This window comes from Pongo abelii, chromosome 16 (genome assembly GCF_028885655.2).
Source record: "Pongo abelii isolate AG06213 chromosome 16, NHGRI_mPonAbe1-v2.0_pri, whole genome shotgun sequence".
NCBI lineage: Eukaryota > Metazoa > Chordata > Mammalia > Primates > Hominidae > Pongo > Pongo abelii.
Genome location: NC_072001.2, coordinates 53472029 through 53494843, shown reverse-complemented (window position 1 = coordinate 53494843; position 22815 = coordinate 53472029). Strand labels below are relative to the sequence as shown.

The 22815-nt window shown below is 41.4% G+C and overlaps 1 protein-coding gene across 1 annotated transcript in view; it reads left to right on the top strand.

Moving 5' to 3' along the window:
- Window positions 1-1589: 1589 nt before the first annotated feature.
- USP50 (ubiquitin specific peptidase 50) overlaps window positions 1590-22815 on the top strand; it is a 46506-nt gene continuing 25280 nt past the window's right edge. Inside the window, 6 exon segments of the mRNA XM_002825456.6 lie at window positions 1590-2124; window positions 3819-4013; window positions 4805-5000; window positions 7349-7564; window positions 9752-9899; window positions 18978-19105. Of these exon segments, the coding sequence (XP_002825502.4) occupies window positions 2072-2124; window positions 3819-4013; window positions 4805-5000; window positions 7349-7564; window positions 9752-9899; window positions 18978-19105 (936 nt within the window). The 5' untranslated portion in view covers window positions 1590-2071.

Sequence of the window (22815 nt, the reverse complement as noted above, 5' to 3'; positions counted from 1 at the left end):
ACTTCTATTCGCTATTTTACTATGTTCACTATTTTTCACTATTTTCACTATTTTACTGGCAGTCCTCACTAGTAAAGAAGGTAAGAAGTAAGACTCAGAAAAAAATTAAACTGATTTTGTTGCAGACAACTTAAATGTGTTTATAGAAAATCCAAAGAACCTATGTAAAAATTAGACTTAAGTAAGTCAAGTTAGGCCACACGCAGGGGCTCACACCTGTAATCCTAGCACTTTGGGAGGGCGAGATGGGAGGACTGCTTGAGCCCATGAGTTCGAGACCAGCCTGGGCAACACAGCGAGACCCTGTCTCTATTTAAATAAAAATTAAAAAATTAAAGAGTAAGTCAGGTTAGAAAGGTTCCTGGGTAGACAACCAGCATATGACAAATAATTGTATTTTTACCTACCAGCATCAAACACAAAATGAAACTTTTAAAAGGCCCTATTGATTAGGAGAAAATGAAGGACTTGGGAGAGCCTCACTGACAAATAGAGCAAGTTTACAGGATTTAAGTCCTGCAGAACCACCACTGAGGTGACTTGGAGAGATACCTCTGTAAATACATCACAAATACCAAATACCTGCAAGAGAGGACACCTCTACCTGCCAGGATTCCTTATCCAGGTGTCAAAGAATGAATATTCTTAATATCTTTGTGTAGCCTGAGAATATATGTAGGGTTTTTTTTTTAACCATTTAGACATAAGTTGGGGTGCATACTATGGATTCTTCAACACCTTGCTTTTTTTTACTTACCAGTCATATATCTGGAGAGAAATCCATTTTAGCAAAAAATATATCTACTATATTCTTTCTTTTTAATTTTTTTTTCTTTTTTTGAGACGGAGTCTTCACTCTGTTGCCCAGGCTGGAGTGTAGTGGCGCGATCTCGGCTCACTGCAAGCTCCGCCTCCCGGGTTCAAGCCATTCTTCTGCCTCAGTTTCCCGAGTAGCTGGGACTACAGGCGCCCACCACCATGCCCGGCTAATTGTTTGTATTTTTAGTAGAGATAGGGTTTCACCGTGTTAGCCAGGATGGTCTCTATCTCCTGACCTCGTGATCCTCCCGCCTCAGCCTCCCAAAGTGCTGGGATTACAGGCGTGAGCCGATGCACCCAGCCTCTTTTTAATTTTTTAAACTTGCAGAAGGGTTGCAAGAATAGTGCTCCTTAGTGGGCCTTCACTCAGATTCACCAACTGCTGGCATGTGGGTGCGCTGGCTTTATAGTATGTGCTTTATCAGCCCCCTTCCTTCCCGTCCTCCAGTCCCTATGTGTTTCCTGAACCGTTTGAAAATAGGTTGCATGTATCATGCCCCTGTGTCCCGAAAAACTTCAGTGTGTATTTTCTAAGAACAAGGGCATCCCCTTGCCTAAACACAGTACAATCTTATCAAATTCAGAAGATTCAACATTAATAGAAAAAACTATCTGCATGTTATCCATATTCAAATTTCATCAATTGTTCCCATAATGTTCTTTTATGGCAATTTTTTTTTTCTGATCCGGTATTCAGTCCGGATAGATCTAGCTCCGAATAGAAGTGGAAGTCCTCGCTCCCCGGGGTGAGGAAATTCCCTCAGGGCTCCTAGGTGTGGTGTAGTCGCTGGGAAGGCGAAATGAGTGCCCAGAGCAGGCAGGGTTGCCATAGTGTCCACTAACTCAGTGGCGGTAAATCTTTTGTGCACATGTAAGTGTGTGTGTGTGTGTGTGTGTGTAATATATATATACACAAGAGAAACTGAGTGATGGAACAAGGAAGAGAGGTTATATGTGTAGTTCATTCTCTGGAGCCTAATCTTTCTAAAACATTTCAGACAACCCAGTAACAGTGTCTCATGGCAACATGCTAGAATCTTGAAGGTGAATGGAAAGGATTATGATGTATGGAAAATCCAAGTTGGAGTGGTGCCTGATACAGGTGAAAATCAGTTTGCAGCTACTGGAAGAGAGAGGAGCATATCAATTGTTTAAAACAAAAAGCCAGCGTTAACAAGCTCAAAGAAATGAAGTTGAAAGGAATAGATGTAGCTCCTGAATAGAAGCGAAAGTCCAACATGGTTCCATTAAAATGACTTCTCAGCGTTCTCTCCCTGCAGATGACTTCGGTATCTACTACGTCCTGTGAGCCTTGATCTACTACAGGTTTCTAGATAAGCCCAGTGGTGGGAAAGTCAAGCTCAAAGGAGTCAGGGGACACACGCTGCATTCAGGAGGGTTCTCCCAGGTGTGACCCATGAGAGATCCCCTGAAAGAAAGGAAGATTGGACCTAATATCTTGGCAATAAATACATGTCCTTCCTAAAGGGTGACAGTCTAGGACCTCCTGTGGTATCAGTGAGTAAAAGTGAAAATGACCATTCTTATAACGGTGAACACTTTTCAAACTGGCATAACTGTACTTAAAAGTATGTATGAGGTAAGGTCACTGTCTCATGGAGCCCCAACTTTAGATACAACATATGGAAAGAAAAATCCGAGAGGACATAGATACCAGGCTGCCTGGCACAATACAAAAAATTATAAGAGGAAGCTCTGTGCAGGGAGAGGAGGTCCCCTTCGGAACCCTCAGTGTTCTGTCTGTGCAGGCAGGTCTGGCCAATTCACATGAACACTCTAATCCTGTAGCTTACTGGGAAGGACATCCTAGACCAGTCACTTAAAAAAAATTTTAAAGTTGTCATTTATTAATGAACCTGTGTCAAGTACCTTGCATGATACCTGCATAATCCTCACAACCATCCTATAAGGCAGATGATATTATTCCTATTTTATAGATGAGAAACAGACATAGAATCCCAGATCCTATAATTAGTAAATGGCATAGTTGGGATTTAAACTAAGATCTATATTTTTACAAAGTCTGTGCTCTTTCTCCTCTCCGTGTATGTGTGTGTGTGTGTGTTTATATGTATATAGCACATACATATGTGTATATATATATACACGTATACACATATGTGTGCTCTTAAGATATATATATTCATGCTCTTAATGTGTATATATTATGCCTTCAATATATATGCCATACATACATATATACACAAATATATACATATATACATCGCATATATATAGACAATCTTAATATATATAAATCCAAATATCTTAATGGATAGATATGTTGGGAGAGAGGGAGGGAGGTAAACAGATAGGTGGATATTCCTTTTTTTACATACCACCACACACCCCATGAGTAAATGACTAAATCATTTAAACCTGACATCTCATCTGTAAAATGGGATGTAAAATTAATTGTTCCTACCTTATACAATTGTTGAAAGATTTAATGGGAAAATGCATGTTAAGTACTTAAATAGTGCCAGGCTCACTACCTGATAGCTATTGTTTTATTAACTATTAATAATAATAATAATTTAATTACTTGCCCAGCAAGTTGTCAGTTGTCTTGCTTTAGTTTTAGAAAGAAATTTTTATCTGTCTTATTTGGCTTCAGGTACTTGTTCACAGTTCTGGTCTAAGTAATGTAATTTTGTTTTTAATTTAATTTAATTTATTTATGTAATAGAGACAAGATCTCACTATGTTACCCTGGCTGGTCTCAAACTCCAGGCCTCAAGCAATCCTCCCACCTCAGCCTCCCAAAGGGCTGGGATTACAGGTGTGAGCCACTATGCTCCGCCCATAATACAATTTTAGACTCCAAGATCCAATACTTCCTGTCCTTGGTAGGGAATGTGTTTGGAGGAAGTCTTATTAAGAACTCTTCTTTATTTCATAATATTAAGAGAGGCTTATTGTCATTTGTACATATTTGTTCTCTCAAAACCCTTTCTTCCCATGTGGCACCAACACAGTGCAGAGTGCACAGATTACTATGATACCCTTCCAGTTAAGGAGGCTGATGGGAACCAGCCCCATTTTCAGGGCGTCACTGGCTTGCGGAACTTGGGCAACACATGCTACGTGAATGCCATCTTACAGTGTCTCTGCAGCATCTTGCCGCTGGTGGAATACTTTCTCTCCGGGAAGTATATCACCGCTCTTCAAAAGTAAGACCATTTGCATTCCCTGGAGCCCAGCCCCCACCCCCACTTCCCCACAGGTGAGGTTAGAGAAGGAACTCTGGAATCCCTATTAAGAGATAAACAAGTCAGTAGAGGTTGTAGCTTCCCAGATAACACGCTAGAGTAAGTAAAAGTGGGAAGGGCAACCAAGAAATGAATGCAGCTCCTTTTTTTTTTAATTTTTTTATTTTTTTATTGTCGTTGTTGAGACAGGGTGTCGTTCTGTGGCCCAGGCTGGAGTGCAGTGGTGCGATCTTGGCTCCCTGCAACCTCTGTTCCTCGGGTTCAAGCAACTCTCCTGCCTCAGCCTCCTGAGCAGCTGGGATTACAGGCACGCGCCACCGTGCCTGGCTAATTTTTTTTGTATTTTTGTATTTTTTTTGTATTTTTAGTAGAGACGGGGTTTCACCATGTTGGCCAGGCTGGTCTCGAGCTCCTGACCTCAAGTGATCCACCCCTCCCAACCTACCACCTCGGCCCCCCAAAGTGCTGGAATTACAGGTGTGAGCCACTGAGCCAGGCCTCCTTTTTTTTTTTTAGACAGAGTCTTGTTCTGTCACCCAAGCTGGGGTGAAGTAGTCGTATGATCACAGCTCACTGCAGCCTCAACCTTCTGGGGGCTCAAGCTATCCTCCTGCACTGGCCTCCCAAAGTGCTGGGGTTACAGGCATGAGACACCACGCTCTTCCATTTTGAGACTAATTTCCCAGGCTTGGGTGATTAGGTGCCTTCTTTTCATTAAATCAGCCAGAAACATATCCCTTTCTTCTTCCAAGCGATTGCAGTGAAGTTGCCACTGCTTTTGCCTACCTGATGACAGACATGTGGCTGGGAGACTCAGACTGTGTCTCACCAGAAATATTCCAGTCAGCTCTTGGCAACCTCTACCCAGCATTTATGAAAAAGACGCAACAAGATGCTCAGGAATTCTTGATTTATGTCCTAAATGAACTTCATGAAGCTCTAAAAAAGGTAAGTAGAATTAATGACCTTGAAATGGGATAGTCCTGCACCTTTATCAGCAACTTCCATTTTTCATTCTTTTACTTGTTCAATTAATATTGTCTGCTTTGTGCCAAGCACTGTGCTACGTGTCCCATGGAGAACATCCAAGTTAGTATTTGAATGTGTAGCTGTATTTACCAAACTTACTTGTCATCAGAATCATCGGGGAAGATTTTACAACAGAGATTTTAAGGCACATACTCCAAGGGTAATGAATTAGAATGTCTTTTGGGAAAGCTTACTTGGCATTTCCAGTGGTCAGCCAGGTGTGGGAAACACTAATCTACTTTTCTTTGTAAATAAAGGCTGAATGGACTAGTTTTTAAAAGTGCAAAATATATTCCTCATGAGAAATAACATATAGAACTTTATAGCTTAAATTTTCTTGGGACCTACAAATCCATGAAAATATTAAGCTTGATATTAGATTAAGCAACAGATCTATGCACTACAAAGTTTCATCCTCATACCAAACATGCCTAACCCGAGTTCATCACCGAATTAGGACATACATTTCATTAAACATGAAATCATCAGTTACTCTAGAGGTTTTGCCTTTATTTACAAAACTCACTGCCCTTAGCCTTGGTCTGAGACCCACATTCTCTGAAAATGTGTCCTTGTCTTTACGCAACGTCCTTCTGCTAATGTTACCTCACTGCAACTCTAATACCCAGGGAATGGTTAGCATAAAGATTGCAAACTATAGCTATTAATTGTTCTCATTGGCAGACCTCAGTTCCGTTTTTCATTTAGAGTAATAAAAAAGTACTCATGGCCAGGCGCTGTGGTTCACGTCTATAATCCTAGCACTTTGGGAGGCCGAGGTGGGTGGATCACTTGAGGTCAGGAGTTCGAGATCATCCTGGCTAACACAGTGAAACCCCGTCTCTACTAAAAATACAAAAATTAGCTAGGCGTGGTGGCAGGTGCCTGTAGTCCCAGCTACTCGGGAGGCTGAGGCACAAGAATCGCTTAAACTCAGGAGGCGGAGGTTGCAGTGAGCCGAGATCGTGCCACTGCACTCCAGCCTGGGCGACAGAGCAAGACTCCGTCTCCAAAAAAAAAAAAAAAAAAAAAACAACCAAAAGGAAAAAAGAAGAAAAAATGTATTCATGGCAGCACTTTTTTAAGAAAAGAGGTGAGTGGGCAGTAAAAATCACTTGTGTCCTCTTCTACAGCCAATCTGAAACAAATAGCATTCTGTTTCCCAAGATCAAAGTAGGAATTAGGGGAATTAAGTTACTGTCAGGGTGGAAGACTTTGGCAGCAGAGTGTGATGAAAGGAGCAAGCAAAAGTGGAATGGTGAGCACAGCCCCAAATTAGAGCCAGCCGTGGAGCTAACGCATCTTCAAAATGTATATTCCACTGAGGCTCTTAAATCACTGAAAATTCAGGGTGTGCCGCAGAAATGCTGTTGCTGAGTATGAGCTGGATCCAAACCAGGCCACAAAGCTAGTTCTACCAGGCTGCCTTAGGAATTTAAGATTTGCTCTCTCATCCTTTTTTTTTTTTTTTTTTAAATTAACCCTGTAGAGACAGGGTTTTGTTATGTTGCCCAATCTGATCTCAAACTCCTGATCTCAAGTGATACTCCCACCTCAGCCTCCCAAAGCACTATGATTACAGATGTTAGCCACCATGCCTGGCCAGGATTTGCTCTTTTAAAAAAGTGTTTTCTAGAAGTTAAAGGAGTAAAGGCTGCAGAATGTAACCTGAAGGGACTGGAGACAGGAAAGATTGGATTTCTTAATATTTTACTTTTAGATCTGCTTGAGTGAACTAACGCTAATTTAGCTTACTTACCCTCTTCCTAGGAAAAACTAGCTCCCAAGGCTGGTAGCTTATGGGGCCATGGGTATATGTTTTACCAGAGTTAGAGTGTCATCATTCCTCTGTTTCACCTAAAGGGAAAATATCTGAATTATCAGAAATCACACATGATATATATACTTTCAAGGATATCTTATTCTATTGTCTGAATCCAAAACTAAGTGGTTTCTGGTAGCAATGTCTCATTCTGATAGAAAAAAAATAAGTCATTTTATTGAAAACTTTTTCTTTTTTTTTGGGACACATGGTCTCACTCTGTCACCCAGGCTGGAGTGCAGTAGTGCTAACACGGCTCACTGCAGTCTCGAACTCCTAGGCTCAACTGATCCTCCAACCTCAACCTCCCGAGGCACCACAGATGTGTGCCCCAACGCCTAGCTAAATTTTTGGTTTTTTTGTAGAGATGGGATCTCACCATGTTGCCACAGTCTTTTTTATATAACCAATAATTAATTTGGGTGAAATTTGCTCCTTGATTCAGTACCACTACTCCCGGAGAAGATCATATGAGAAAGGATCTACTCAGAGATGCTGCAGGATGTGGATTAACACTGAGACATCCGTCATCACCCAGCTGTTTGAAGGGCAGCTCAATTATAGCATCGTATGTTTAAACTGTGAGAAATGCACCTACAAGAACGAAGTCTTCACTGTCCTCTCACTCCCCATTCCATCCGAATATGAATGCTCCCTTCAGGTAGGAATGCAGTATTCCTGGACACTTTGTCTTGCTATACTCTCAGCCCTGGATTTTCTCGGGGCTGTTTCCTACATTTGTTTAGTATGAGAGACGGCTTTATAACTTTAATTTTAAAAGAAATAGGCTGGGCGCAGTGGCTCATGCCTGTAATCCCAGCACTTTTGGAGGCCAAGGCAGGCAAATCACCTGAGGTCAGGAGTTCGAGACCAGCCTGGCCAACACGGTGAAACCCTGTCTCTACTAAAAATACAAAAATTAGTTGGACATGGTGGCGGGCACCTGTAATCCCGGCTGCTTGGGAGACTGAGCCATGAGAATCACTTGAACCGGGGAGGCGGAGGTTGTAGTGAACCAAGATTGCACTACTGCCTGGGTGACAGAGTGAGTCTCCGTCTCAAGTAAGTAAATAAATAAATAAAAGAAAGAGGAAGTCCGTGATGACAGTATTTTTTTTATAGGGACATACTGGCCAAAAGTTCCTAGGAATTCAATCATATTTTTAAAAGTACTCAACGAAATAGCCTGATTGTAAAACTGGAAATATAGTGGGGTTTATTCAGTCTATTGAGGTAGATTTGTGCATAAAAGAAATTTATAATTTCTTGCAAAAAGTTTATGACCCTCCCTTACCCCAGAGGTCTGTAAGGCCCAGATTGGGAACTAGATATAAAACATTCTAGAGTCTTAGTCTTGAGCTCTTATATTTTGGACTAAAGCTGTGAAGTGTTTTGGAAAGAGAGAATGGAATCTAGTGCGTTGGTTTACCTCTCAAATTTTCTTCACCACAATGCCAAAAGTTAATCTGTAACTAGGGATGTGGGCATGGGATAGTTGGCAGTAGAAGACAGCCAGCAATAAGGAGCAAACAAGGGGGGGACAGCAATAAGTTTTCTTGCAGAATTACACAAATTTACATTTTTTCTTCCTAAATTATGAAAGCACATTTTATTGCTAAAAGTTTTACCTACCAGAATTGGAGAATAGAATCCTATTACTTATTCAGCACTGGGCTTTGTTTCTCAGCTCAAACTGCTAAAGATTGTTGGAAAGAAATTCCAAACACTCTAAATAAGGTGCTAGTGGGTCCTCTGCAAACAAAATCTGTGCTCATCTTCTTCTTCCAGTTAATGGTTTGCAGAACCAAGGAGCTGGCCACACTGAGGATCTCTCCTATGGATATGGGGTCTAATTTATCCCTGTTCTGCTATCTTTATTATGGGCCACCCCCAAACCCTGAGAGTCATTTATGTCACCAGATAATTTTAGCAATGAGATGAATAGCATAAAGCAGCTGCCTGATTTCACTGGTGAAAATTGCAAAGTCGCTGGGCATGAAGGCTCAAGCCTGTAATCCCAGCACTTTGGGAGGCCAAGGCGGGCGGATCACGAGGTCAAGAGATCGAGATCATCCCGGCCAACATGGTGAAACGCCATCTCTACGAAAAATACAGAAATTAGCTGGGTGTGGTGGCACGCACCTGTAGTCTCGGCTACTTGGAGGCTGAGGCAGGAGAATCGCTTGAACCCAGGAGGTGGAGGTTGCAATGAGCCAAGATCATGTCACTGCACTCCAGCCTGGCAACAGAGCAAGACTCCGTCTCAAAAAAAAAAAAAAAAAAAAAATTGGAAAATTCAGTATTGTTCTGAAAAAACCAGAAAAGTTAAAATGCTGATTTATAGGCTGGGTGTGGTGGCTTACGCCTGTAATCTCAGCACTTTGGGAGGCCAAGGTAGGCAGATCATCCTGTTTCTACTAAAAATATAAAGATTAGCTGGGCTTGGTGGTGCGCACTTGTAGTCCCAGCTCCTCAGGAGGCTGAGGCAGGAGAATCACTTGAACTGGGAGGTGGAGGTTGCAGTGAGCCGAGATCATGCCACTGCACTCCAGCCTGTGTGACAGAGCGAGACTCCATCTCAAAAAAAAAAAAAAAAAAAAACTGATTTATAGATTATAAGTGAGGTAGGCACTCAAATCCATCTCAGTAACAAGAAAGAAACACCTTCTAGGTGGATTTTACAGTTATCTGGCTGCAGCTAGTGAGACTGTTACCTTCTGGATTTGTTGACTTTGAGAAAAGCACTGAGAACTACATTTCCACAGCATTTGCAAAGTTCCAATAGAAACAGAGAGTGCAGGTTGCAGTTGATCCAATTTGGTCACCAAATCCTTTTTTTCCTTAACAGGACTGTCTGCAAAGTTTTTTTCAACAAGACGCACTGACCTGGAACAACGAAATTCACTGCTCCTTTTGTGAAACCAAGCAAGAAACTGCTGTGAGGGCCAATATTTCCAAAGCACCAAAAATAATTATTTTTCACCTAAAAAGGTATGGATTTTTACATTTTGTGGGCACATATTTTCGAACAGCCTTATAGAGATGTAATTCACATGCCAATAATTCACCCATTTTGAGTATACAATTCAATATTTGGTATATTACATTATTGTTTTTAAATTGTGATAAAATATATACAGCATAACATAAAACTTTGCCATTTTAGCAATTCTAATCATACAATTCATTGGCATTAATTATTCACAATGTTGTGCAACAGTCATCACTATTTCTAAAACTTCTTCATCACCCAAACAGAAACTCTGTAATCTTGAGTAACTCCACATTCCTGCTCCCCCTAGTCCCCGGTAAGATACTTCAGTGAAGGTCTGTTAAGGTCTTTGACGTATTTTAAAAATTGGGTTGTTGGTTTTCTTTTCCTTTTCTTTCTTTCTTTCTTTCTTTTTTTTTTTTTTTGAGACAGAGTCTCACTCTGTTGCCAGGCTGGAGTGCAGTGATGTGATCTCAGCTCGCTGCAACCTCCACCTCCCAGGTTCAAGCAATTCTCCTGCCTCAGCCTCCCAAGTAGCTGGGACTACAGGTGCACACCACTGCACCCAGCTAATTTTTTTTTTTTGTATTTTTAGTAAACATGGGGTTTCACCATGTTGGCCATGATGGTCTGATCTCTTTTTTTTTTTTTTTTTTGAGACGGAGTCTCGCTCTTTCACCCAGGCTGGAGTGCAGTGGCGCGATCTCGGCTCACTGCAGGCTCCGGCCCCCAGGGTTCACGCCATTCTCCTGCCTCAGCCTCCCGCATAGCTGGGACTACAGACACCCGCCACCTCGCCCGGCTAATTTTTTGTATTTTTACTAGAGACGGGGTTTCACCGTGTTAGCCAGGATGGTCTCGATCTCCTGACCTCGTGATCCGCCTGACTCGGCCTCCCAAAGTGCTGGGATTACAGGCGTGAGCCACCGCGCCCAGCCAATGGTCTGATCTCTTGACCTCGTGATCCACCCACCTCGGTCTCCCAAAGTTTTGGGATTACAGGCGTGAGCCACCACACCCAGCCAGGTTGTTGGTTTTCTAATTGTTGAGTTTTAAGACTTCCCTTCCCTTCCCTTCCCTTCCCTTCCCTCCCCTCCCCTCCCCTCTTTTCTTCAGTCTCTGGCTTTGTCACCCAGGCTGGAGTGCAGTGGTGAAATCTCAGTTCTTGCAGCCTCCGCTTCCCTGGTTCAAGCCATTCTCCTGCCTCAGCCTCCAGAGTAGCTGAGACTACAGGCACCCGCCACCACGCCCAGCTAATTCTTATTTTTTTTGGTAGAGACAGGTTTTCACCATGTTGCCCAGGCTGGTCTCGAACTCCTGAGCTCAGGTGATCTGCCCACCTCGGTCTCCCAAAGTGCTTGGATTATAGGCATGAGCCACTGTGCCTGGCCAAATTTCTTGTATATTTTCAATAGGAGTTCTTTACCAGATGTGTCTTTTTTTTTTTGTTTGTTTTTTTAGTCCATGGCTTGTTTTTTATTCTCTTGACAGTATTTTGTAGAGCAGAAAATTTTGACTTTAATGGAGTCCAGCTTATCAATTCTTTTGTAAAGCAGGCCTTTGGTGTTGTAGCTAAAAAGTCATTGCCAAACACAAGATTATCTAGATTTTCTCTAGTGTTATCTTCCAGGAGTTTTGTAGTTTTCTGTTTTACATTTTGGTCTGTGATCCATTTAGAGTTAATTTTTGTGAAGGGTGTAAGGTTTGTGTGTGGATTCTTCTTTTTTTTTTTTTTATCATGTAGATATCCAGTTGTCCCAGCACCATTTGTTGAAAAAGTTATCTTTTCTCCATTGTATTACCTTTGTTCCTTTGTCAATGCTCAGTTGATTATATCTTTGTGGGTCCATTTCTGAGCTCTCTTGTCTATACCATTATTTTTCTTTTTTTTTTAACCAATACCACATTGTCTTGATTATTCTGGTTTTAAAATAAGTTTTGAAGTTTGGTAATGTCAGTCCAATTATGTTTTCCTTCAGTATAGTTTGGGCTACTCTGGATCTTTTACCTCACCCCATAAACTTTAGAATCATTTTGTCAATATCCACAAAATAAGTTGCTGGGATTTTGATTGGGATTGCATTGCATTTACAGATCAAGTTGGGAAGAACTGACATATTGACAATATTGAAGCTTCTTATCCATGAATATAGAATATATCTCTCTATTTAGGTTCTTCTTGGATTTCTTTCATGATAATTTACTAGTTTTCCTTCTATAGGTCTTGTACATATTTTGTTAATTTTATAACTAAGTATTTCATTTTTGAGGGTGCTAATGTGAATGGTATTGTGTTTTTTTTTAATTCATTTTAAATTAAATTAAATTTTTTTTTTTTGAGATGGAGTCTTGCTCTGTTGCCCAGGCTGGAATGCAGTGGCACGATCTCGGCTCACTGCAGTCTCTGCCTCCCAGGTTCAAGTGATTCTCCAGTCTCAGCCTCCTGAGTAGCTGGGATTATAGGCATGCACCACCATACCCAACTAGTTTTTGCATTTTCAGTAGAGACAGGGTTTCGTCATGTTGGCCAGGCTGGTCTTGAACTCCTGACCTCAGGTGATCCACCCGCCTTGGCCTCCCAAAGTGCTGGGATTACAGGCGTGAGCCACCATGCCCAGCCATGTTTTTAATTTCGAATTCCATTTGTTCAAAGCTGATGTGTAATATACTTTTTGTATATTAATCTTGTATCCTACAATCTTGCTATAATTGTTTATTATTTCCAAGAGATTTTTTTGTTGATTCCTTCAGATTTTCAACATATACAATCATGTCATCTGTAGACAAAGACAGTTTTATTTCTTACTTCCCTGTCTCTATACCTGTTATTTTCTTGTCTTTCTTATTGCATTAGCTAGGACTTCTAATACAATGTTGAAAAGTAGTGGTGAGGGGACATCCTTGCCTTGCTCCTGACTGTAGTGGGAAAGCTTCTAGTTACTCACCATTAAGTATGATGTTACTGTAGATTATTTGTAGACATTCTTTATTAAGTTGAAGAAGTTCTCCTCTATTCTTAGTTTACTGAGAGTTTTTATCATGATGGGTATTGGATTTTGTCAGACACTTTTTCTGTGTCTGTTTATTTGATTGTGTGTGTGTTTTTTTTTCCTTTAACCTAATTATGTGATAGATTTCATTAATTTTTCCAATGTAGGACCAGCTTTGCATACCTGGGATAAAGGTGTGTAGCTAGGACCATGCCCAGCTAAATTTAAAAATTTTTTTGTAGAGTTGATGTCTCACTATGTTGCCTAGGCTGGTCTTGAACTCCTGGGCTCAAGAGATTATCCCATCTTGGCTTCCCAAAGTGCTGGAATTACAGGCGTGAGCCACTGTGTCCAGCCCATTTTGAAATTTCTTTCAAGATATCTTCTTTGACTTGTGTTATTTAGAAGTGTGTTGTTTAATCTCCACGTATTTGGGGATTTCCTAATTATCTTTCTGTTATTTCTTTCTAGTTTAATTCCATTGTGGTCTGAGAGCAGAGATTGTATGATTTCTATTATTTTAAATTTGTTAAAGTGTGTTTTAACAAGCACACCTTAGGCCAGAAGGTCTAACTTATTCTTATTTAGCCTAGCTAGAGGCTTGGTGAATGTTCCATGTGAGCTTGAGAATAATATATATTCTGCTGTTGTTGGGTGAAAGAGTCTACAGATGTCAATTACATCTATGGACAGATGGTGTCGCTGAGTTTAACTATGTCCTTACTCATTTTTTGCCTGCTGGATCTGTCCATTTCTGACAGAGGTGTGTTGATATCTCCAACTATAAAAGTGATTCATCTATTTCTCCTTGCACTTCTATCAGTTTTTCCTGTGTGTGTGTGTGTGTGTGTGTGTGAGACAGAGTTTCGCTCTGTTGCCCAGGCTGGAGTGCAGTGGTGCAGTCTCAGCTCACTGCAAACTCTGCCTCCTGGGTTTAAGCAATTCTTGTGTCTCAGCCTCGAGTAGCTGGGATTACAGGTGCGTGCCACCACACCTGGCTGGTTTTTGTATTTTTAGTAGAGACAGGGTTTAGCCATGTTGGCCAGGCTGGGTTGAACTCCTGACTTCAAGTGGCCCGCCCACCTCGGCCTCCCAACGTGCTGGGATTTACAGGCATGAGCCACGGTGCCCAGCCAGTTTTTCCTCATATATTTTGACCCTTTGTTGTTAGGTGCATATACGTTAATAATTTCTATGTCTTCTTGAAAAATTGATCCCTTTATCATTATATATGGCCCTTTTTATCCTCAATCACTTTCTTTGCTTTGAAGACTGCTCTGTCTGAAATTAATATAGCTACTCCCACTTTCTTAGTGATAGGATGGTGTATTTTCCTCTGTTTACTTTTAGGCTCTATGTGTCTTTATATTTCAAGTATGTTTCTTGTACACAGTATGTAGTTGAATTTTGTTTTTGATTCACAGATTAAAACAATCTGTCTTTTAATTAATGTATATAGACCATTGACATTCAAAGTGATGGTTGATGCTGTTGGGTTAAATATCTGTTGTATTTGTTACTGCTTTCTATTTGTTGCCTTTGTTCTTTGTGTTCCTGTTTTTATCTACCACTCTTTTCCTGCTTTTTGTGGTTTTAACTGAGTATCTTATATGACTCCATTTTCTCTCCTTTATTACCACATCAGTTATACTTTTTAAAACATTTGTTAGTGGTTGCCCTAGAGTTTGCTATATACATTTACAACTAATCCAGGTCCACTTTCAAATAACACCATACTGCTTTCCTTGTATCACTGCTGTCATTCATTTTACTTATATATAAAGATACACAAGAATATATATGATATATACATAAGCATACATAAATTGAATATATTATACCTATTATTGTTTTGAATAAACTGTTATGTTAGGTCAATTAATAATAAGAAAAATAAAAGTTTTCATTTTACCCTCACTTATTCCTTCTTCAGTGCTCTTTATGTAGATCCAAGTGTTTGACCTATATCATTTTCCTTCTCTGTAAAGGATTTCTTTTAACATTTCTTTTTTTTGAGATGGAGTCTCACTCTGTTGTCCAGCCTGGAGGGCAGTGGCATGATCTCGGCTCACTGCAATCTCTGCCTCCCAGGTTCAAGCAATTCTCCTGCCTCAGCCTTCCGAGTAGCTGGGACTACAGGCCCACACCACCATGCCAGGCTAATTTTGTATTTTTGGTAGAGACGGGGTTTCACCATGTTGGCCAGGGTGGTTTTGAACTCCTGACCTCAAGTGATCCACCTGCCTTGGCCTCCCAAAGTAGCTGGGATTACAGGCATGAGCCACTGTGCCCGATCTCTTTTAACATTCTTGCAAGGCAGGTCTACTGGCAAAAAATTCCCTTAATTTTTCTTTGTCCAGTGAAGTATTTATTTCCCTTCACGTTTGAAGGTTAATTTACAGAGTACAGAATTCTAGGCTGGTGGGTTTTTTTCCTTTTAACACTTTCAATATTTTTTTCCACTTTCTTCTTGTTTTCATGGTTTCTGAGAAGTTAGATGTAATTCTTATGTTTGCTCCTCTATAGATGTGTTTCTTCCCCCAACTCTGGCTTCTTTTAGGATTTTTTTCTTTATCTTTGATATTCTGCAGTTTGAAAATGAAATGCTTAGGTGTCATTTTTCTGGTATTTATCTTTCTTGGTGTTCTCTGAGCTTCCTGAATCTGTGGTTTGGTGTATGGCATTAATTTGGGAAAATTCTCAGTCATTATTGTTTCAAATATTTTTTCTGTTCTTTTCTCTTTCTTTTGGTATTGCCATTACACAGATGTTACATCTTTGTAGTTGTCCCACAGTCCCTGGATATTGTTGTGCTTTTTTTTTTTTTTTAGTCTATTTTCTTTGTTTCTATTTTTTTTTTTAGGGGGCATGGTGGGGGCAGCGGGAGGGGCTCTTACTTTGTTGCCCAGGCTGGTCTCGAACTCCTGGGCTCAAGCGATGACTCCCATCTTGGCCTCCCAAAGCGCTGAGATACAGGCGTGAGCCACTGAGCCCGGCCAGTCTTTTTTCTTTCTTCTTTTCAGTTTTAAAGGTTTCTACTGAGGTTCCTCAAGCTCAGATTCTTTCTTCAGCTGTGTCCAGTCTACTAATGAGCCCATCAGAGGCATTCTTTACATGTTAGAAGATGCAGTTTTTTCCTCTAGTAGTTAAAAAAAAGAAAAGAAACTAACCACTATACTGACAAGGATACCTCTAGCATTTCTTTTGGTTCATTCGTTCATTCTTAGGATTTCCAAGTCTCTGCTTACATTGACCGTCTGTTCTTGCACGCTGTCTACTTTATTCGTTAGAACCCTTAGTGTGTTCATCAGTTTTAAATTCTTAGTCTGATAATTCCCACACCCCTGCTCTATCTGGTTCTGATGCTCACTGTCTCTTCAAACTGTGTTTTTTGCCTTTTCGTATGCCTTGTAATTTTTTCCTGATAGCCAGATATGATGAACTGGGTAAGAGAAACTGACATAAATAGACCTTAATGATGGGGTGGTAAGGCGGAGGGGGAGGGGAAGCATTCCATAATCCTATGAGTGGGTCTCAGTCTTTTAATGAACTTAAGCCTCCAGACTACGAACTTCACAAGCGCTCCTCAGTCCCTCCACACCCCCTTTGGTGGAACAGGATGGTTAGAGTGGGCTGGAGTTGGCTGTTTTCCTTCCCCCAGGTTAGTTAAGCTCTGATAAGACCCCAGCAGGTTAGGCTCTGGTTAATGAGTTTCTCCTGTGGGCAGGCGTTACAAACAGGGTGCTCTAGCCTGTTTCAGAATGGTTTCTTTCCCTTCTTCCTGCCAGAAGCATGAGATTTGTCTCTAGTATTTACTGTGAGAGTGTGGTTGGGCTCCTGGAAGGAAAATTCACAAAGTGTGGGCCCCCCGTGACTGGATTCTTTGGAGTTTTTAACTCTCAGACTCTGCACTGAGCCTCTAGCAATTCATCAATTACAGTTCAGGTTTTCCTACGCAGACCTGTTCCCTCAGAGGTTTCTGCTCGGCAGTTTTGGCTCTGGTAAGTCTGTGATTCTCTATGTTTGCTGGTCTGTTTTTCCAATTTTGGGGGCAGTGGTTTTTCCTGTGACCTCACTGCTCTTTCAGCTCTAAGAAGAGCTGTTTATTTTCCTTTCGGTTAATTCTTTCCTTCCTGAGGGAAGGAAAATAACCAAAAGCTTTATTTAGCTTTTAACTTGTTAGGACAGAATGGTGACTTCCAAATTTCCTTATGTGTTGAACTGAAAACTAGACGTCTCTCATCCTTGCTTTTGGTGTTCAAATTGTTCAAGATTGGCCAGTGGGAGCCCCTTCAAGTCAGCTCCTGGGGCCCCATTAGTTTATTAGGGTATGCTTACATAAAATGTATCATTTTTAGGTGCACAGTTCTATGAATTCTGACAAATGCATGCAGTCATGTAACCATTACAACCAACATATAAATAATTTCCATCACCCCAAAAAGTTCTCTCATGCTCCTTTCTAATCATTCTCCTCCCCAACCCTAAGCCTATAGAAATTGCTGATCTGATTTCCATCCGTGTAATTTTGTGTTTTCCAGAACGTGCTATGTCATACTGTATGTAGCTTTTAGAGTTTTTCTTTCACTTAGCATGATTCTTTTGATTTGTGTTGTTGCGTGCATCACTAGTTCCTTTTTTATTGCTGTGTGCTATTCCTTTTTGTGAGTGTACCACAGTTGCTTATGTCTCCACCAGTTGATGGACGTTTCGGTTGTTTACAGTTTTGAGTAGTTAGGAATACAGCTTCTACAAACACTAGCAGATAGCTTGTCATGTGGGCCTAAGGCTTCATTTCTCTTGGGATGATACCTAGGTATAGAATTGCTGGATCACATGGCATTCCCTTAGCTTTTTAAAAACAGGGTATCTTGCTTTCTGGCACAAGAATGTCTCAGTCTCGGTAATTTCCTGGCCTCAGACTTCCATCAGCCATTTTTCCAAAATGAATATAATTATTTTTTTAAAAGCTTCTGAATAACTCTGATGTGAGCCCAGATTTACAAAGTTAGGATCCATGTAACAATACAGAATGTGAAAGATTTTCACAAAATATTCTTATTAAAACATTAAAAAAAAAACCCTCAGAGCTTGAAAACAGGACATTGCCAAGACTACCTGTGCTGAAAACAAGATAAGGAAAAGCTGAGCCAGCTTGGTTAGAATAAATAGGCTCAGCTGGAGCAAAAGCCTCAGGAATTATCAATGGGGTTCCCCTTCCCCCAATGGTGAGCCTTGGTTATCCCTTTCTTTTTGCCCTACTAGATTCAGTTTAGCTTGAATCTTTGCTATCTCACTCCCTGATTAAAATTCCAGTCTCATTTTGGTGAGGCTTGTGGATGCGGTATTTAAATAGATAAGAAAAAAGTAATTTATAAGTCTGTACCAAATAATCTTTCCAGGAAATTACTTTTTTTTTATTTTTTATTTTTGGAATGGAGTCTCGCTCTGTCGCCCAGGCTGGAGTGCAGTGGTGCGATCTCAGCTCACTGTAACCTTCGCCTCCCAGGTTCAAGCAATTCTCCTGCCTCAGCCTCCTGAGTAGCTGGGATTACAGGCATCCACTACCATACCCAGCTAATTTTTTTGCATTTTTAGTAGAGACGAGGTTTCACCATGTTGGCCAAGCTGGTTCTAACTCCTGACCTCAAGTGATCCACCCGCCTCAACCTCCCAAAGTGCTAGGATTACAGGCATGAGCCACCTTGCCAGGCCAGAAATTCCTTTTTTTTAGAGACAGGGTCTCACTCTGTCACCCAGGCTGGAGTGCAGTGGCACGATCACGACTCACTGCAGCCTCAGCCTCCCTATGCTCAGGTGATCCTCCTACCTTAGCCTCCTGAGTAGCTGGGACTACAGGTGAGAATTCTATGTAGAGACGGGGTTTTGCCATGTTACTCAGGCTGGTCTCAAACTCCTAGCCTCAAGGGATATGCCCACCTTGGCCTCCCAAAGTGTGGGATTACAGGCATGAGCCACTGTGCCCAGTCAAGAAATTACTTTTAAAATCCTTGGAATTTGTCGTGTAGACAAATGAGTGGTTCACAAGCTTACTTTGTATTTCACACATTTATTATCCCTGCAGGGTACACACATTCAGGGTACAACGAAAAGGAAGCTGAGAACGGATATTCATTACCCACTCACTAACTTGGACCTCGCTCCTTATATTTGCTCAATTTGCCGGAAATATCCTAAATACAGCCTCTGTGCAGTGGTGGTGAGTAAAAACAAACTGTTAAAAGTAACCCAATTTTAAAGAAAACTCTAGAATTATCTGCTTGAATCCCTATTTCTCATGTCTCTCCCTGACTTATGCCCTACTTTCAAAAAATATAGACCAGGAAACTCTCCACTTTGACCTAGACAAGCAGAGGAACAAAGAAAGAAGATATACTGTTCACTGCCTCTTTATTTTCTCTCCACTCAGTGGCAATTTCAGATCTAAGATCTAAGGATACTGCAAATTGTGCTCCTAAAAGCAGCAGCAGAAGTTGGTTCCAATAGCTTAAAATTGTTTTTGAGACAGACCCTTGTTCTGTTGCCCAGGCTGGAGTGCCATCAGTGGTGCGATCACAGCTCGCTGCAGCCTCCAACTCAACTGATCCTCCCCAAGTAGCTGAGACTACAGGCATGTGCCACCAATTTTTTTCTTTTTTTTTTTTTTTTTTAAGTAGAGATGAGGTTTCACTCTGCTGCCGATGCTGGTCTTGAACTCCTGGGCTCAAGGGACCCTCCCACTCTGGCCCCTTAAAGTACCGGGATTACAAGCATCAGCCACCATGCCCAGCCTCTGATAGCTTTATGTTGAATAACCATGAACCACTTTGTGGCCAAGCCCCAAAACAGTAGGTACATACTAGCCACAAGATTCAATTCCTGTATGCAGCCAGGCCTAGAAAAACTCTGGGGTCCCTATGGTTCTAAGTCAACTATGATCAATGAAGATTTCCTGAAGGAAAGAAAGCATGGAGTATAATTTAGACCAAATCACGGGAACTCATATCAACCATCCCCAAGTAGCAAGCCATTCTGTGGGTTTCTGTTCTGGATCGCGGTGTTAACGATCTGTCTCAGAACATACTCATATTTCAAATTGTACCTGGAGGTCCAGTTGTGTCACATCAAATGGTTGAGACTCCCACTGGAGCCCAGTAGGATTCACCAGAGTCCACCGAAGTCTAATTTGCCTCTTCAGCTTATTGTTGAATTAATGTATTCTAAGATGTGAATCCCACTGGTCTTCCTCATTAGCGGCTCTCAGAACCATACCTCCACACTTTAACAAAACTATCAGTTCTGTATTTTGTGTTTTCACTTCGAGTCTCGACATTCTCCTTTCCAATTTATCCTGCTCCCAAACATGGTTTTTCTTCTCTCACTTCCTTGCCTGGGAATCTAAAGTGGCATCCTCTTCTCTGTTATATCAAATGCAGACTCTAATGTAGATTCCCAAACAGTGCAGGAACTGCCTGCCTTATATTTTACTATTTTTATTTCTCATATAGATGTTTCTGCTTTAAGAAAATCCAAATGACAAAAATCTGAATTGAACATAAAAATTATAATTATTGCTGAGCTCAGTGGCTCCCTCTTGTATTAATAATTCCAGCAATTGTGGAGGCTGAGGTGGAAGGATCGCTTGGGGCCAGGAGTTAGAGACTATAGTGAGCTGTGATTGCTCCTCTGCACTCCAACCTGGGTGACAGGGCAAGACTCCATCTCTTAAAAAAAAAAAAAAAAAGTAATTATGTGCAGTATGGAAATATATATGTTTATATAAAACATCACCCCAAACCTCCTATAAATTCTTACTCCTAAGCTGGGCGCAGTGGCTCACGCCTGTAATCCCAGCACTTTGGGAGGCTGAGGTAGGAGGATCGCTTGAATCCCGGAGTTCAAGCCAGCAGCCTGGCAAAACCCCATCTCTAAAAAAAAAAAACTTAGTTCTTTTAGTAATCAAACTATTATTGGTTAATTAAGGGGCCAAAAGTTGGTTTTGAAAGAGAACTATGTTTAGAATTTGCTGCAAATTGATGATTCATCAGAGATAAGAACTAAGCATCTGTGAGGTTGAGCACGGTGGCTCACATCTATAATCCCAGCACTTTGGGAGGCCGAGGCGGGCAGATTACCTGAGGTCAGGAGTTTGAGACCAGCCTGGCAAACATGGTGAAACCCCGTCTCTACTAAAAATACAAAAAAATTAGCTGGGTGTGGTGGCATGCGCCTGTAATCCCAGCTACTCGGGAGGCTGAGGCAGGAGAATTGCTTGAACCCAGGAGGCAGAGGTTGCAGTGAGCGATATTGGGCCACTGCACTCTAGCCTGAGCGAGTGAGACTCGGTCTCAAAAAAAAAAAAAAAAAACACCCAACAATAAAAAACTAAGCATCTTTGAAATTGTGATGTATGACAGTAGGAATAAAACCATCTAGAGCTTTGCTACTTAAGGTGTGGTCCTCAGGAGAACCGTAGCATTGGCACCACTTGTTAGAAATAAAGAATCTCAGGCCGGGCACGGTGGCTTACACCTGTAATCCCAGCACTTTGGGAGGCTGAGGTGGGCAGATCATGAGATCAGGAGATTGAGACCATCCTGACCAACATGTGAAACCCCATCTCTACTAAAAATACAAAAAAAAATTAGCCAGGCGTGGTGGCATGTGCCTGTAGTCCCAGCTACTCGGGAGGCTGAGGCAGGAGAATCACTTGAACCTGGGAGGCAGAGGTTGCAGTGAGCTGAGATCGTGCCACTGCACTCCAGCCTAGATGACAGAACGAGACTCCGTCTCAGAAAAAAGAAAAAAAAGAATCTCAGGCCCCACCTCAGGCTCATTGACTTAGAATCTGCATTTTAATATGATCCCTCTGTGGTTTCTGTGCATAATGAAGTTTAAGAAGCATACATCTCTAGACTAGAAGGGAAGGATATCCCTGCACCATCCTTAAAAGAGATTTATCCAGCCTTTGCATGAGCCCTTGAAGAGTTTACTGCTTTACAAGGCAGGCTCTTCATTTGCTAGATTGTTTGTTAGATTTATTTTACGAACACTTACGTAGTGTTTGTTATGTATCAGGCACTGTTCTAAGCACTTTACAAATAATCAACCATTTAATACTTATTCTAGCCTATGAGGTAGGCACTCTACATTATTCCCATTTTACAGAATAGGAAACAGGCACAGAGAGGTTAAATAATTTGCCCCAAATCATACTGCCTACAAAGAGCAGAGCCAAGACCTGAACCCAGGCAGGCTGGCTCCAAACCGTCTTGCTCTCATCTCTGACATTGTGCTGCCTCTGATTGTTAAACATGTCTATATTGAGCCCAAATCTACCTGCCTCCTTGTAGTGTCTTCCCATTTGTCCTAAATCTGTCCTCTGAAGCAGTGATAGCAATATGTATGTGGCTTACAGTTAGCAAATGCTTGTACATATGCATTAGCAAAGCAGAATACCTTTTTTTCTTATACATGTTCCTTCAAATATTTGGAAATGGCAACCATATGCTAACAATATCTAACTCCTTCAACCTTCCTCAAATCATTGGTTTCTAGAAAGAGTGTTTTTTAAAATGAAGAAATACTTCAGGCACAGAAATCTGAACGGAGTAAGTATTCATGCTATTTGCCACCTAGGTAAAGAAATAAAATACAGGCCAGGAGCAGTGGCTCACGCCTGTAGTCCCAGCAGTTTGGGAGGCTGAGGCAGGAGGATTGCTTGAGCTCAAGAGTTGGAGACCAGCCTGGGCAACATGGCGAAACCCCATCTCTACAAAAAAATACAGAAGTTAGCTGAGCATGGTGGTGCATACCTGTGGTCCCAGCTACTAGAGGGGCTGAGGTGGGAGGATAGCTTGAGCCTGGGAGGTTGAGGCTGCAGCGAGCTGAGATAGTGCCACTGCGCTCCAGCCTAAGCAACAGAGAGAA